This window comes from Carassius gibelio, chromosome A1, assembly GCF_023724105.1.
Source record: "Carassius gibelio isolate Cgi1373 ecotype wild population from Czech Republic chromosome A1, carGib1.2-hapl.c, whole genome shotgun sequence".
In the NCBI taxonomy this organism is placed as follows: Eukaryota; Metazoa; Chordata; class Actinopteri; order Cypriniformes; family Cyprinidae; genus Carassius; species Carassius gibelio.
The window spans coordinates 26858512-26869857 of record NC_068371.1 but is presented as its reverse complement, the minus strand read 5'-3'; the positions used below and the strand labels follow the sequence as shown (position 1 = coordinate 26869857).

The following is an 11346-nucleotide window of genomic DNA, read 5'->3' as shown; positions in this document are numbered from 1 at the left end:
AAAGCATATAAGGATCTGTGTTACTGATATAGTTATGCATATGGAGCAGGTCCACAGAGAGTAAATCCTGATTTATAAATACCTGAGACTCAACAATAGCTTTTGTGTATAAAATGTTTAATAAAATGTAGTGAAATAAACAACAAAGCAAACATAGTAGAACATATCAAACACTACAAAATTTCTCATCTTTCTGTCTTTTCTCCATCAGTTTTTCAGAGGGGATAGTCACACCAGAGACTGAAACGGAGCAAGAAAGTGAGCATTATAGTGACAGGCATCGGCTGGTTTTTATTGTATCTGCATGTGGGAGAGAGGGAATATGTGAGTGTATGTTTGTAATACCTCTGTGTGTACTCTTGGTCAGTGCTCTGCTTCAGTAAAATGTCTTTAATCTCCTGCGGGGGATTCAGCCCATGCAGTGCTGCCCTCTCCCATCTCTGCAGTCGACTGATCCCTAACACACACACACACACACAAACACTATTATTATTATATAATATTTGTATCTTTAAAAAAATTCAAGACCTCGAAGTGAGGCAGATGATATTTTCATGGTTTCATTATTTTATAGACAGAGAGATCGGTTAACAATGGAAAGAGATTGGTTAATACAATTAATGACGCACCTGTGCATGGTCCAAATTTCCACTCCAGATCAAACTTCTTAAGTCCTTGAAGATCTATGTCTCTTTCACTCAGTTGTGGGGGCTCAGGCTCTGATAAGTTATAACATTGTTATAAATGCTGCTGAATCACCTTTGAATAATTTGCACCGTTTAGGAATAAAATGACTCTGATTTCAATGAAATATGCACATACTCAAAGACAAACGTACTATCCCACCTGCGATTGGCGGTGAAGGACACTTGTCTCTCTTGCCCCCTCTCCTTGCCTTATTTACAACCTTGAAGGTGTCGGTTATGAGGCCACGCTTTTGTGTCATATCTAAAATTAAAGGACAGTGAGCAACAATTTATTTATTTTTTCATTGTTAGCTCATGTTAACAAACGTAGCTAACAAGTCATACAGGTTTCCAACAAGAGGATAAGTCAATGACTCGTCATCATTAAGTTTATAATGTTCACATATACATATTAATCACACTCGTGTTTTATACATTCTGTCAATAGGACATATCACAGCATCGCATAGTAAAGAACATTTTTGGTCAAAGATGCTATCCAAACATTAGAAAAGAAGCTCACGTATGTAACAAAGGAAAAACCATTCGTTTTTGTGTAGAGTTAAAAATAAATTGAGTTAAACCGACCAGTTATGGCAATCTTTATTTATCAATCGATCGATTGTACATCACTGCTTCCGACCAACGTTAAACCGTTTGTAAAATTGCACGTGAATCCCCTTAGAAATATATGAAATTCACGGCATACCTGAATGCTGCTAGAATGTTGTCGGACGATAAATTATTTACGAACGATGACAGCAGTCTTCATCAATAAAACTTTTCAACTTTCGATTTGAGTTTCGATCGTTTACAAAACATACGTACATTCGATATGAAGGGCGGGGCTACGCACAGAGCGTGATGGCGTCATGACGAACGCGTTACAAACCACTGCGCTGAGCACCGGCCGCAAATCTACGCAGTACGCACACGGGACTCGGCCTTTATACTCTCGATGAATAACTGTAATACTGATTCAGACATCTCACGTATTTCATTTTCTATGCAATAAAAGTGTTCGAAGTAAACTAGTCCTGTTGGAAATTTCAAAATCAGTTGACAGTTCAAAATGTGTAGTTCGTCACAAAAATAGAAAAACAATAGCCGAATACGGTAGCTTTGCTTGTTCCATGTATTTGTTTAGATTTAGAAAAAGCATTTAAAGTGCCTATGCAAGATATTAAGATTCGCAAAGACTTATTTTATAGCGCAAAGCTAAATGACATCACACATCAACCTGCAACAAAGTGTGCCACCTCAATGGCAATTTGGAGATTTCTACCAATACTCTTGAAATATAACGGATTTCATTTCAAAAATCTATTTGAATACTGTTTTATGTAATTTTTATGATTTTACCTCTGCAGTCTCAGCTTTTGAACATCACAGGTCCACTCTTGTTTAAGCTGGAGTGGCTGAAATGAACAACACACTGGAATGCAGGGATATTTATCAGGAGCTCAAGGGCACCTGGGTGAGTAGATGCTGCAAGTCTGGTGTCTGAGATGTTATTATAAAATGTCTGACTGATCTCTCTCTACAGAATGATGGGCGTCTTCGCTTCAGTAAGCAGACAGTGGTGTATAAAAACAGTAAGACTGGGAAGGTGGACAGCATTCTGGTGCCTGAGCTCATTCAAGCCCTGTGGAGAAGAGTCTGTCTGGGTCACGGCATCAAACTGTGCACCAGCACCGGAAACATCTACAAATATGATGGCTTCAAAGACACTGTGTGTCAGAGAAACAACATTCATTCATTCAATAAAATAGATCAATTTGCTCCACCCTCCACAGTTTCGTTCCATGTTTTACATTTTCCCCCATCTCTTTATGCACAGGACCTTGAGAAGATCTCAGAGTACTTCAAAGACAACTACAAAGTGGAGCTGATTGAGAAAGATGAGTGTGAAGGGCTGGAACTGGGGCACTGCTAAATTTAATGGTCAGTGCATTCATGATACAACACCATGTCTGAGATATGTACAGTATAACATTTTTATAGTGCCCTTATTTTAAGTTTATATGGTCTGTAGGATGAGTAGTTCAATATTAGAAGAGGACTTTTGACACTGTATCAGTAATAGTAGAAATAATCAGTTGTTGAGCAAAATATTGCTATGGTTGATGTGTCTGCAAATATTTGGCATTTTTAATTATCAACATTACTGTAATATGTCATATTTACCTACTGTACTGTATGTAGTGTTAGAACAACCAGGTTTTTATTTGGAAAATGAGTATTTACTTCCCTTTTTATTCATATTCATATTGTTGAATTTATATATTCAACAATTTATTTACTTGTGAAAAAATACTATAGTCGGATTACAGAATCAAGCACAGCTACTTAAATGTTTAAGATTTGATATTAATTTCAAATATTTTCTTTCATACTGATTCATTTCCATTTTTTATCTAATTTAGTAAATATGTAAAATAAAAAAATGTACTTACAGCAATTGTTATAACTGTGTTATTTACAATCTTTAAATAAATACTATGATATCACAAATTAGCTTTAGATAGGTTATCAGCCTAATACATCGCCAGCTGCCATTAATAAACTATATTAGTCGACCACTAGAAATAAATCCATGCATGATATTTATTAGAAATAATAGGAGACTGTTAATAACTAACCAGCTGTGCATTTTGATAAACTTAGCCTAAAATGTATTTTCACAGCTATATCCAAGTAGTAAACATGTTGCCCTTCTGTGGCTTTTCAGGGCCATTGCTTTCATTTGAGGTGAATGACAGTTTGAGACTCCACTCGCCAGTGTATCCCAGTGTGCAACTGGAAAGAAAGAGGTCTCTGTGGAGTTTCATCAGAATGATGACACAGAGGTGTTCCTCATGGAGGTGCGCTTCTATGTCCCAGCCACCACAGGAGACCAAGGGGGAAAGTGTGTGTGCGCCACTACCTGACAGTGACCAACAGATGGCAGAGTTTACAAAGTAATTATAATTATATGCTTAATTGCCTATAAAGCGTGGGCTTTAAATCTTTTAGATGACCCCAAATATGATCATCCTCATGCAAGGGACACCCATCCTGATATTAAGCTATCAAATTTAATTTAAAAAGCCAATGTACCTGACTTTAATTTGAACAATTAATATTATAAATGTGTAAAACATTATTTAAAAAATACTTTTTTGTCACATTGATTTTTATAGTACTGTACTGTTAGATGTATCATTTATTAAAATACTTATTTATAATATTATTTTAATCAGCTTATTTTTTATTTGGTTGTTCAGTTTAATCTTATTTTTGAATTTTACTGATTTTGTTTAATTTTTTTTACAGACACCAGTTCAAGCCGAAAGTAAAATCTTTGGATCCGTAAAGCCCACTTAAATTGGAAAATAATGAGCTCCCAGTACTATCCTCTGCGGTTTCAGACATTTGCTCAGAACATTCTGTCAAAGGTGAGATGTCATCCAGGCTACAGGAGATGCTGTGTGTATCTTCAGAGAGTTCCAGTGCCTCACACCTAGGGGCAGGTACACATATAGACAGATAACATCACACCTTTTTGTTTTCTCCTTAGAATATGGTGTCAACTAGCCATGTTTAATGTTTTATGCTCTCTGTAGGTACGATATTCATATTTATCTGACTATTTTCCTTCTGCATGGTGAGACGTAAGACAAACACCACAGTGCTCCACCTTTTCCTGTTGTCTCATAAGGACCGGTGGCAGATGTTCTTTGTGGTGAGAATGGCATCAGTCTGTGAAGTTATCTATTCTCTCTATCTGGATCCATCTTTAGGGCTAGTATTAATGGCCTTTGTCTATTTCATTGATCTACTTTTGCTGTGTACTAAATTTGCGAATTGTGCTGAAATAAGACATCTATGTTAATGTTAATATTTGTGACCTCTTGTCTGTTTCGGATCAGTCTGGACCCACCAGTTAAACAAGGTCAAACCCGCTATCATTTTCTGATTCTTCTGTTTTCCAAGGAAGAGGATATCAGCCTCACTCTCAACATGAATGAGTGAGTTAAAGCGAGAGAGACAGAGAATGAGGTACACCGGTGAAGGATGAGATGGATGTCAAAAATAAACTGTCTACATTTGCTGCCAAGAATAAAGGCAACTTCAAAGATCTCAAGCATTTAAGATGACAAAACCACAGCACACACTAATAATCAGAACCGAGTGTCAAATGCGTTCTCTTTTATCTTTGATGGCTTCAGGCAGATGTCTCATCCACAAAAAGGTGGTAAAAGGTGGCTCACTGCTGGTTATGATTTGAGCAGCTTAACGCTGTGTTCAGATCACACAGACTTTCATTAAGACCACAACAGTATTTTGTTACTGTACGAGAAAACCTTTTGTATGCTAGATATTTCTGAGTGCTATAAAGACAGCGTTGCACAAGGGAGTGCTTTTGAATGAGTTAACACTGATTGCTTATATGAATGTGTGTGTGTGTGTGTGTGAGAGAGAGAGAGAGAGAGAGAGAGAAAGGCTGGTATGAGGGTTTAAAATCTTTTGCTTGGAAAACGCTTTCCTCTGTCTGCTTTTTTTTACAAATACTAACTTTGCAATGGCATTTTGATATTGCATTAATATCATTTTAATTTGTACTCTGTCAGGGCATGAAAGGTAATGATAACATGTACATTGACTCAGACGATGACCAGCATGATGCATACCTGGAGCGCATGAAAGAAGAGGGCAAGATACGTGAGAAGGCCAATGACAGTGACGACCCAGAGGGTGAAAGTGGTGAGTGGCAACCATAGACTGAATAAAAACATGGACGTAGTGTCCGTGACGTCACCCATAGGTCTCTGAAGAGCGTTCATGAAGCTCAAAGTTGGCAGAGCCAGCCATCACCATCTTGGTAGCATGTCACTCCCGGATAATCATAAATGGGCAAAGATGAGGGAAGTGGGATGAGCTGGTTGCTAAAACAACGCCCACCTAGCTTGACAGTGGGCTTGACAGAAGGCAATCCAGATGTCACTCAAGTGGTCACACCCTTAAAAATTCTCAACTTAAGGCTTAAAATAATTGTAACGGATGAGTATTAAAAATCATTCACCCCCTCACAGTTGTCATGAAGAGAGAAATCAGCAATATAAACCAAAACCACTTTTTGTACCATGCTGTAAACTTTTTTTTTTCTTCTTATTTTTAACATGTGGGAGTCAAGGGGCCGACTCCCTTTTGGAGCCAGCCTCTGGCGGCCAGGCAATGAATTGCAGTTTTAGTCACTTTGGTGTTGGTTTCACAAGTTAGAAGGTTGCTGCTTGGTGTCAACTCTCTGAGCCAATCTGTCAGAACGCTAAATATGATTATGTGCTTAGAGGACAAGTGTAGAGCCCTGCACGGACTGTTTTCTTAATTCTGCTCCTGCAACGTGTGTTCCTGCCCCGCCTGCTCCTGCAAACATTTTAATACTGAAAATAATTTTTGCACATCAGGGAGCCGCTTTTGGCTTTTGAATGAGTGCTCACTGTCCACTGTCACTTTGGATTTCATGATCACATGTACTATGTGTAAAAGTAGCACATCTTACAAGGGCTCATATTATGCTTTTTCACTTTTTGAATTTTAGTCAGTTTGTAGTGTGTATGTTTAAGCATAAAAAGATCTGCAAAGATACAAATCTCAAAGTCCACTCCAAAGGGAGATATTTTATAAAAAAATAAAAAATAAATAGTTGTGCAATGTCATTGGTATCTAAAATGATGGTTTTGTAACAATGTTATTTCCAGGAGAAATCACTATATTGTGATATATATTGTTATTGTGAAATAAAATGACCTATTGTTACCTATTATTCTTGTGACACAAAATTTTGGCCATATCGCCCACCCCTAGGTGCAGGTGTTTAAATGTCATGAATAATAACTGATAGGAATATGTTTTGTGTGAGAAATTAACATTTAACTGTTTGTTTTGTTTTTTAGATGAGTCTTTTTAATCCTGGAGAAGAAGATGATGAGATCGCAGAGGAGTAAGAGGCTTTGTGTTGATATGACACAGTTTTAATAAGTGGTGCTAGCAATTTTTTTTTTTTTTTTACTCCGTTTGCTTTTTTACCCTCATATTCAACGCTACTTTGTGTGTTTTTAGAAAAGGAAAAGGACAGCAGTGCCCTCAAGAGGCCAATGAGTGCCTACATGCTCTGGCTGAACTCGAGCAGAGACCGCATTAAATCAGAGAACCCAGGCATCTCTGTCACAGAAATCTCCAAAAAGGCTGGGGAAATGTGGAAACAGATTGGCAAAGAGAAGAAAGAGGTGACATACAGACATTTCAACAATTAATGGTTCAGATTGTTTCTCCTTCTAATGGTCTTGTTTTGAACTTGAACTGACAACCAGGAGTGGGTAGCAAAAGCAGAAGATGCAAAGAAAGAGTATGAAAGAGCGCTGAAAGAGTATAAGGAGCGTGATGGAGGCTCTTCAGGCAGCTCAAAAAAGTACTCAAAATATTCACAACTTCGTCCTGCACCTCACTTTGAATGGACAGTTCAGCCAAAAATAAATATTCTATCATTTACTCACTATCACATCTTTCTGAAATATGATCTTAGCATTAAGTAACTGGCTGTTTATCATTGTTTTCCCAACATTTCATTCCTGAAGGGAGAGGAAGGAGAAAGGAGGGAAAAATGAAGAAAAGAAGAAAAGGAAGTCAGGTGGTGGTAAGGACAAAGAGAAAGAGCGTAACACACATAACAGATTTGTTTATGGAATAGAAACTGTTTCATTCATCAGCTTAGTAACAGTAACAGAGTTTTCCATAGTATCTTCAATGGTGGGCAAATTTATAGGTGACTGTTGACTGTCAAAATGTATGTATTGCCCAAGTAACATATTTTTTTTATTTTTGCACCAATCACCTTCTCAGCAGTCCTCATGTTCAGTAGGGGTGGTCAATTTTCATTGCATTGACTTTTTATTCATTTGTATGTGAATGTGGGATGGGGAATGCATGCTCAGGCAAAGAAGATTCACATTTCTCTGCATTCCCAAGTTCAAGTTTGGTGAACTCTAACCTGCAAATTCATGTCACAACTGATGCAGTGTGCAAAGAAATGTTGTATTTTCAAAGTCTAGTATGACCGCAGCTTGTCAAGCAATAATTTTCTTTTCTGACACATGTTGCCTATATGTTACTATATTGAATGTAAAATAAAGCATAATGTGAAATTCCAAATTTAGGTACACAACTAATGAATTATTTCGAGATTTACCTCAAGAGGAATTAAAAAAAAATAAAGAGCAGTTTAATAAATGTAATACAATTAAAATAATTAGTTCACATTTAGATTAAAAATATTACAAATGTAGATTCTTCTTTAATAGTTAAAACAAATTGTGGTTTTATAGCCTTAATATGAATCACGTCTAATTTGAAAAAAAAAAATTGTTACAATTTAAGTCTTTTTTTAAAAAAGACTTTTAAAAAATATTTTGTAACCTTTTTTTTTTTATCTTTTTTTTTTTTTTTGATGATGATGAAAATATTTTCATTGTATTAGTCGTCTCCCTGTCATTCTCTGTTCCTGTTATTTTTTTATACAGAGGTCTAATGATGAAGAGGAAGTGGTAAGTACACCGCCTAGCTCCGAAGAGTCTGGCTCACACTAACGGACACTAATGACAGACACATTAAAAGAGGAGTGGAAGAAAACACTATTTCACTTTCATCATTGTGGTGTACCTGAAGAAATCCTGATACAATACATATTACAGCATAAGATCTCACAAGCTTTGTTTTTAGTTTGTAAAGACTTTCATAAACACTTGTACATACATTTGTTAGTGTTGACCTCAATGGAATAGTGTGCCCTGAAAGGAAAATTCTGTCATCATTTACTGACCATCATGTTGTGCCAAACCCATAAGACTTTTTCTTATGTGGAATATAAATGAACAGATTTTGACAGAAATTAATTTATTCCATGCAATTAGCCTTTCACCGAGCCCCGCCCCCCTTAGTTACTGTTGCTACCTCCGACAAACAAATGGTCAAACACGAACCAGCGCGACATATTGCCATGTCGGGAAGAGGTATACAAGTGCGTGTCAGTGACCTTTTTTGGAGCAATACCTCCGCGATATCCTCCAGATCGAGGCAAAAGGGGTTTCAGTATGCAGTGGAGGGATACATTCAAAATATAAAAATACACAATGAAGGAGACACCACTACTATCGAGGCTAATGCTTAACGGTCTCAAGCGAAATCTGAGAAACCCCATGACCTGTAACGTTACCTCAAATGCAACCAGCACCGCCTTGTGGACCAGTCATGCTGGTCATTCTCTTTCATATGTTATGGTCTATTATTGTCTATTGCGGGTAGCGATTTTGTTCAAATACAAGGGTATGTTAGCTAGCTAAACCTACATGTGTGTCAAAGCCATTCAAAGCTAACTAACATTTCTCTGTTGTTTTGAGAATCAGGATCAGAATGTTTTATTTCCATTGTTGATGAACAGAATTCACAAATGGAAAATTGCTTTGGCTTAAAAGGTGCATAACAGATACAATTATAAAATGAAATACATAAAATAAAATATAAGGCATTCAGATATAAATTGTATGTTATCATCTGTAATGTTCAACGCATTTAACTGTTTTATCCATTGTAGGCACCCCTCACGTTGTGTTTTCGGCTTTGGGAATGGAAAGAACACAACTCCTCCAGACAATCTCTTGGGGTATCTAGTGTCCGATTTACAAACGCCATGGGCGCACTGCTTCACCATCTTGCTTGGAGTCGATGTTTGTCGGAGCTGCTCACATAGTAACGGTTATTATGATGTGTGATTGGGCAATGGCCGTTCTTGGGGAGGGGCTGGCGAAAGGCTAATTACAATGAATGAGGACTATAGCTTTTTAAGGCACCATAAAGGTATCACAAAGTATCATTTCATACTTCTAGAACACTGTATTCCATAATGGCCGTGGCTTAATGGTTAGAGTTGGACTTGTAACCCAAAGATCGTGTTTTTTTTTTGTTGTACTGATACATCTGATGCACCAGGGCACATCATCAGTGATGTATCCTGAGGTCATCGGGTTTTTCGAGCCTCTCGAACATCAGACACCCTCACGCAGGCGACCCAGCTGAGGTTGATCAAGCCTCAGCTTGTGCCCTGGCAGCTCAACCACGGTTCCGCTCTCTTAATCCAGAGCCCCGCTGCCTCTGTGCTGTTACAGATGGCTCTTCTCCTCCTTTCGCCTGTGATGCCGAGTGCAGTATATGCCCTGCAGAGGGACTGTCCAGCAAAGCCTCTGCACCCTACCTCTACAGGCAAGCACCTTGCCTTCCACCTTGCCTTGTTTGTGGCAGTCGCTGACTAAGTCCTGATATTTACCCTTTTTCCGCTTAAAAGCCTCCTCCATTCGCTCCTCCCATGGCACGGTGAGCTCCAGCATGACAACATTTTTTGTTGCCTCAGATACCAGGATGATGTCAGGTCTGAGTGAGGTCTTGACTACATGCTGGGGGAACTTGAAATGCTTGCCCAGGTCTACTGACAGCTGCCAGTCCTGTGCAGTTTGGAGAAGCCCTGCTGTTCCTTTATTTGTACCTGGCTTTACTCCGGCTCTAATGAAGCTGATGGTTTGCTTCCTAGGCCTGGACTTTTGGCAGATGGAAACAGCACTAGAGATGCTCTCTGCGATAGTCTTGAGCACCTGATCATGACGCCAGTGGTATCGGCCTTCCCCCAGAGCTTTTGGGCAACAACTCAATACGTGCTCAAGGGTCCCCTTGTTTTTCTGGCAGAGGGGGCATGCTGCCAAGCCCCAGCAGTGCAGGTTAGACGGGCTGGGAAGAACATCATAGACCACCTGGACCAGGAACTTGATGTGGTGTGGTTCTGCCCTCCACAGGTCAGTCCACGAGATCTTCCTCTCCACAACTTGCTCCCATCTAGTCCATGCACCTTGCTGTCTCATCCCCAACGCTCTGCTGGTCCTCTCCTCCTCCACAGCTGCTCTGACTTCCTTCTGAACCAGTTGCCGCCGCTCCTTCCCCCGCGCTTTGTCATAACGGGGGGCTGCAATGGCTCCTAGACCAGCCCTTCCTCTGGCCATAGTTCCCACTAGGACTCCATGGCACATACGGGACTCTTCCTGCTCCACTGCCACCTCTGCTCTCCACTTCCTGCCAGTCTTAACTACCACCCCTGCCCCAGAGACTTTTGGGTCTGCTGATTCCCGGAACTGCAGCACCTCTCTTGCACGCAAAACCTTAAACTCCTCCTCAATAGATTTCAGAGGTAGTGTCAGTTTGCAGCTGTTTCCATAGAGTGCGATGTTGCTTAAGCTCCGCGGTAGACCCAACCATCTCCTCAGATAGCGGCTGACTCTCCTCTCCAGGTCTGTAATGGTGGAAATCGGGAATTCATATAGAAGCAGTGGCCACAGTATCCTCGGCAGAATCCCGTGCTGGTAGATCCACGCCTTGAATTTGCCGGGTAGGCCTGTTTTGTTGACGCTCTTCAGCCATTTCTCCAACTCTTCACATGTGTTCTTTATTGAAGCTGTGTCCCTGAGGCTGCTGTCAAAGTACCTCCCTAGGCTTTTCACAGGCTTCTCGGAGATGGTAGTCATCGGTGTTCCTGAGATCGAAAACTGGAACCTGTCGACCAATTTGCCCTTCTTCAGGACCA

General features: G+C 39.5%; 2 protein-coding genes and 2 pseudogenes across 3 annotated transcripts; 2 read left to right on the top strand and 2 right to left on the bottom strand.

Annotated features, from left to right (window-relative positions):
• Positions 1-100: 100 nt before the first annotated feature.
• On the bottom strand, positions 101-1543 carry LOC128017220 (DNA polymerase delta subunit 4). 2 transcript variants are annotated; one of them, XM_052602494.1, is made up of 5 exons: positions 1396-1543; positions 823-948; positions 630-719; positions 346-457; positions 101-240 (listed from the first exon to the last, which is right to left on the bottom strand). In XM_052602494.1, the coding sequence occupies exons 2-5, from the start codon at positions 944-946 to the stop codon at positions 216-218; spliced, it is 351 nt and encodes a 116-aa protein (XP_052458454.1). In that variant the 5' UTR covers positions 947-948; positions 1396-1543; the 3' UTR covers positions 101-215. The 2 variants fall into 2 exon arrangements, with proteins under 2 accessions (XP_052458454.1, XP_052458464.1); XM_052602504.1 differs by having other exon boundaries at positions 847-948.
• A 50-nt stretch (positions 1544-1593) lies between these two features.
• On the top strand, positions 1594-4190 carry LOC128017211 (FACT complex subunit SSRP1-like; annotated as a pseudogene).
• Positions 4191-5320: 1130 nt separating this feature from the next.
• On the top strand, positions 5321-8311 carry LOC128015258 (FACT complex subunit SSRP1-like). The gene is made up of 3 exons (XM_052599350.1): positions 5321-5432; positions 6789-6955; positions 8246-8311. The coding sequence occupies exons 1-3, from the start codon at positions 5321-5323 to the stop codon at positions 8309-8311; spliced, it is 345 nt and encodes a 114-aa protein (XP_052455310.1).
• Positions 8312-9810: 1499 nt separating this feature from the next.
• Positions 9811-11346, bottom strand: part of LOC128011283 (uncharacterized) — a 9764-nt pseudogene continuing 8228 nt past the window's right edge.

Coding starts and splice junctions, on each gene's coding strand:
- LOC128017220 (XM_052602494.1), bottom strand. CDS start 946: ATGACACAAAAGCGTGGCCTCATAACCGACACCTTCAAGGTTGTAAAT. Junction 720..822: donor GATAGTACGTTTGTCTTTGA/GTATGTGCATAT, acceptor ATAACTTATCAG/AGCCTGAGCCCCCACAACTG. Junction 458..629: donor GAAATTTGGACCATGCACAG/GTGCGTCATTAA, acceptor TGTGTGTGTTAG/GGATCAGTCGACTGCAGAGA.
- LOC128015258 (XM_052599350.1), top strand. CDS start 5,321: ATGTACATTGACTCAGACGATGACCAGCATGATGCATACCTGGAGCGC. Junction 5,433..6,788: donor CGACCCAGAGGGTGAAAGTG/GTGAGTGGCAAC, acceptor GTGTGTTTTTAG/AAAAGGAAAAGGACAGCAGT. Junction 6,956..8,245: donor TTGGCAAAGAGAAGAAAGAG/GTGACATACAGA, acceptor TTTTTTATACAG/AGGTCTAATGATGAAGAGGA.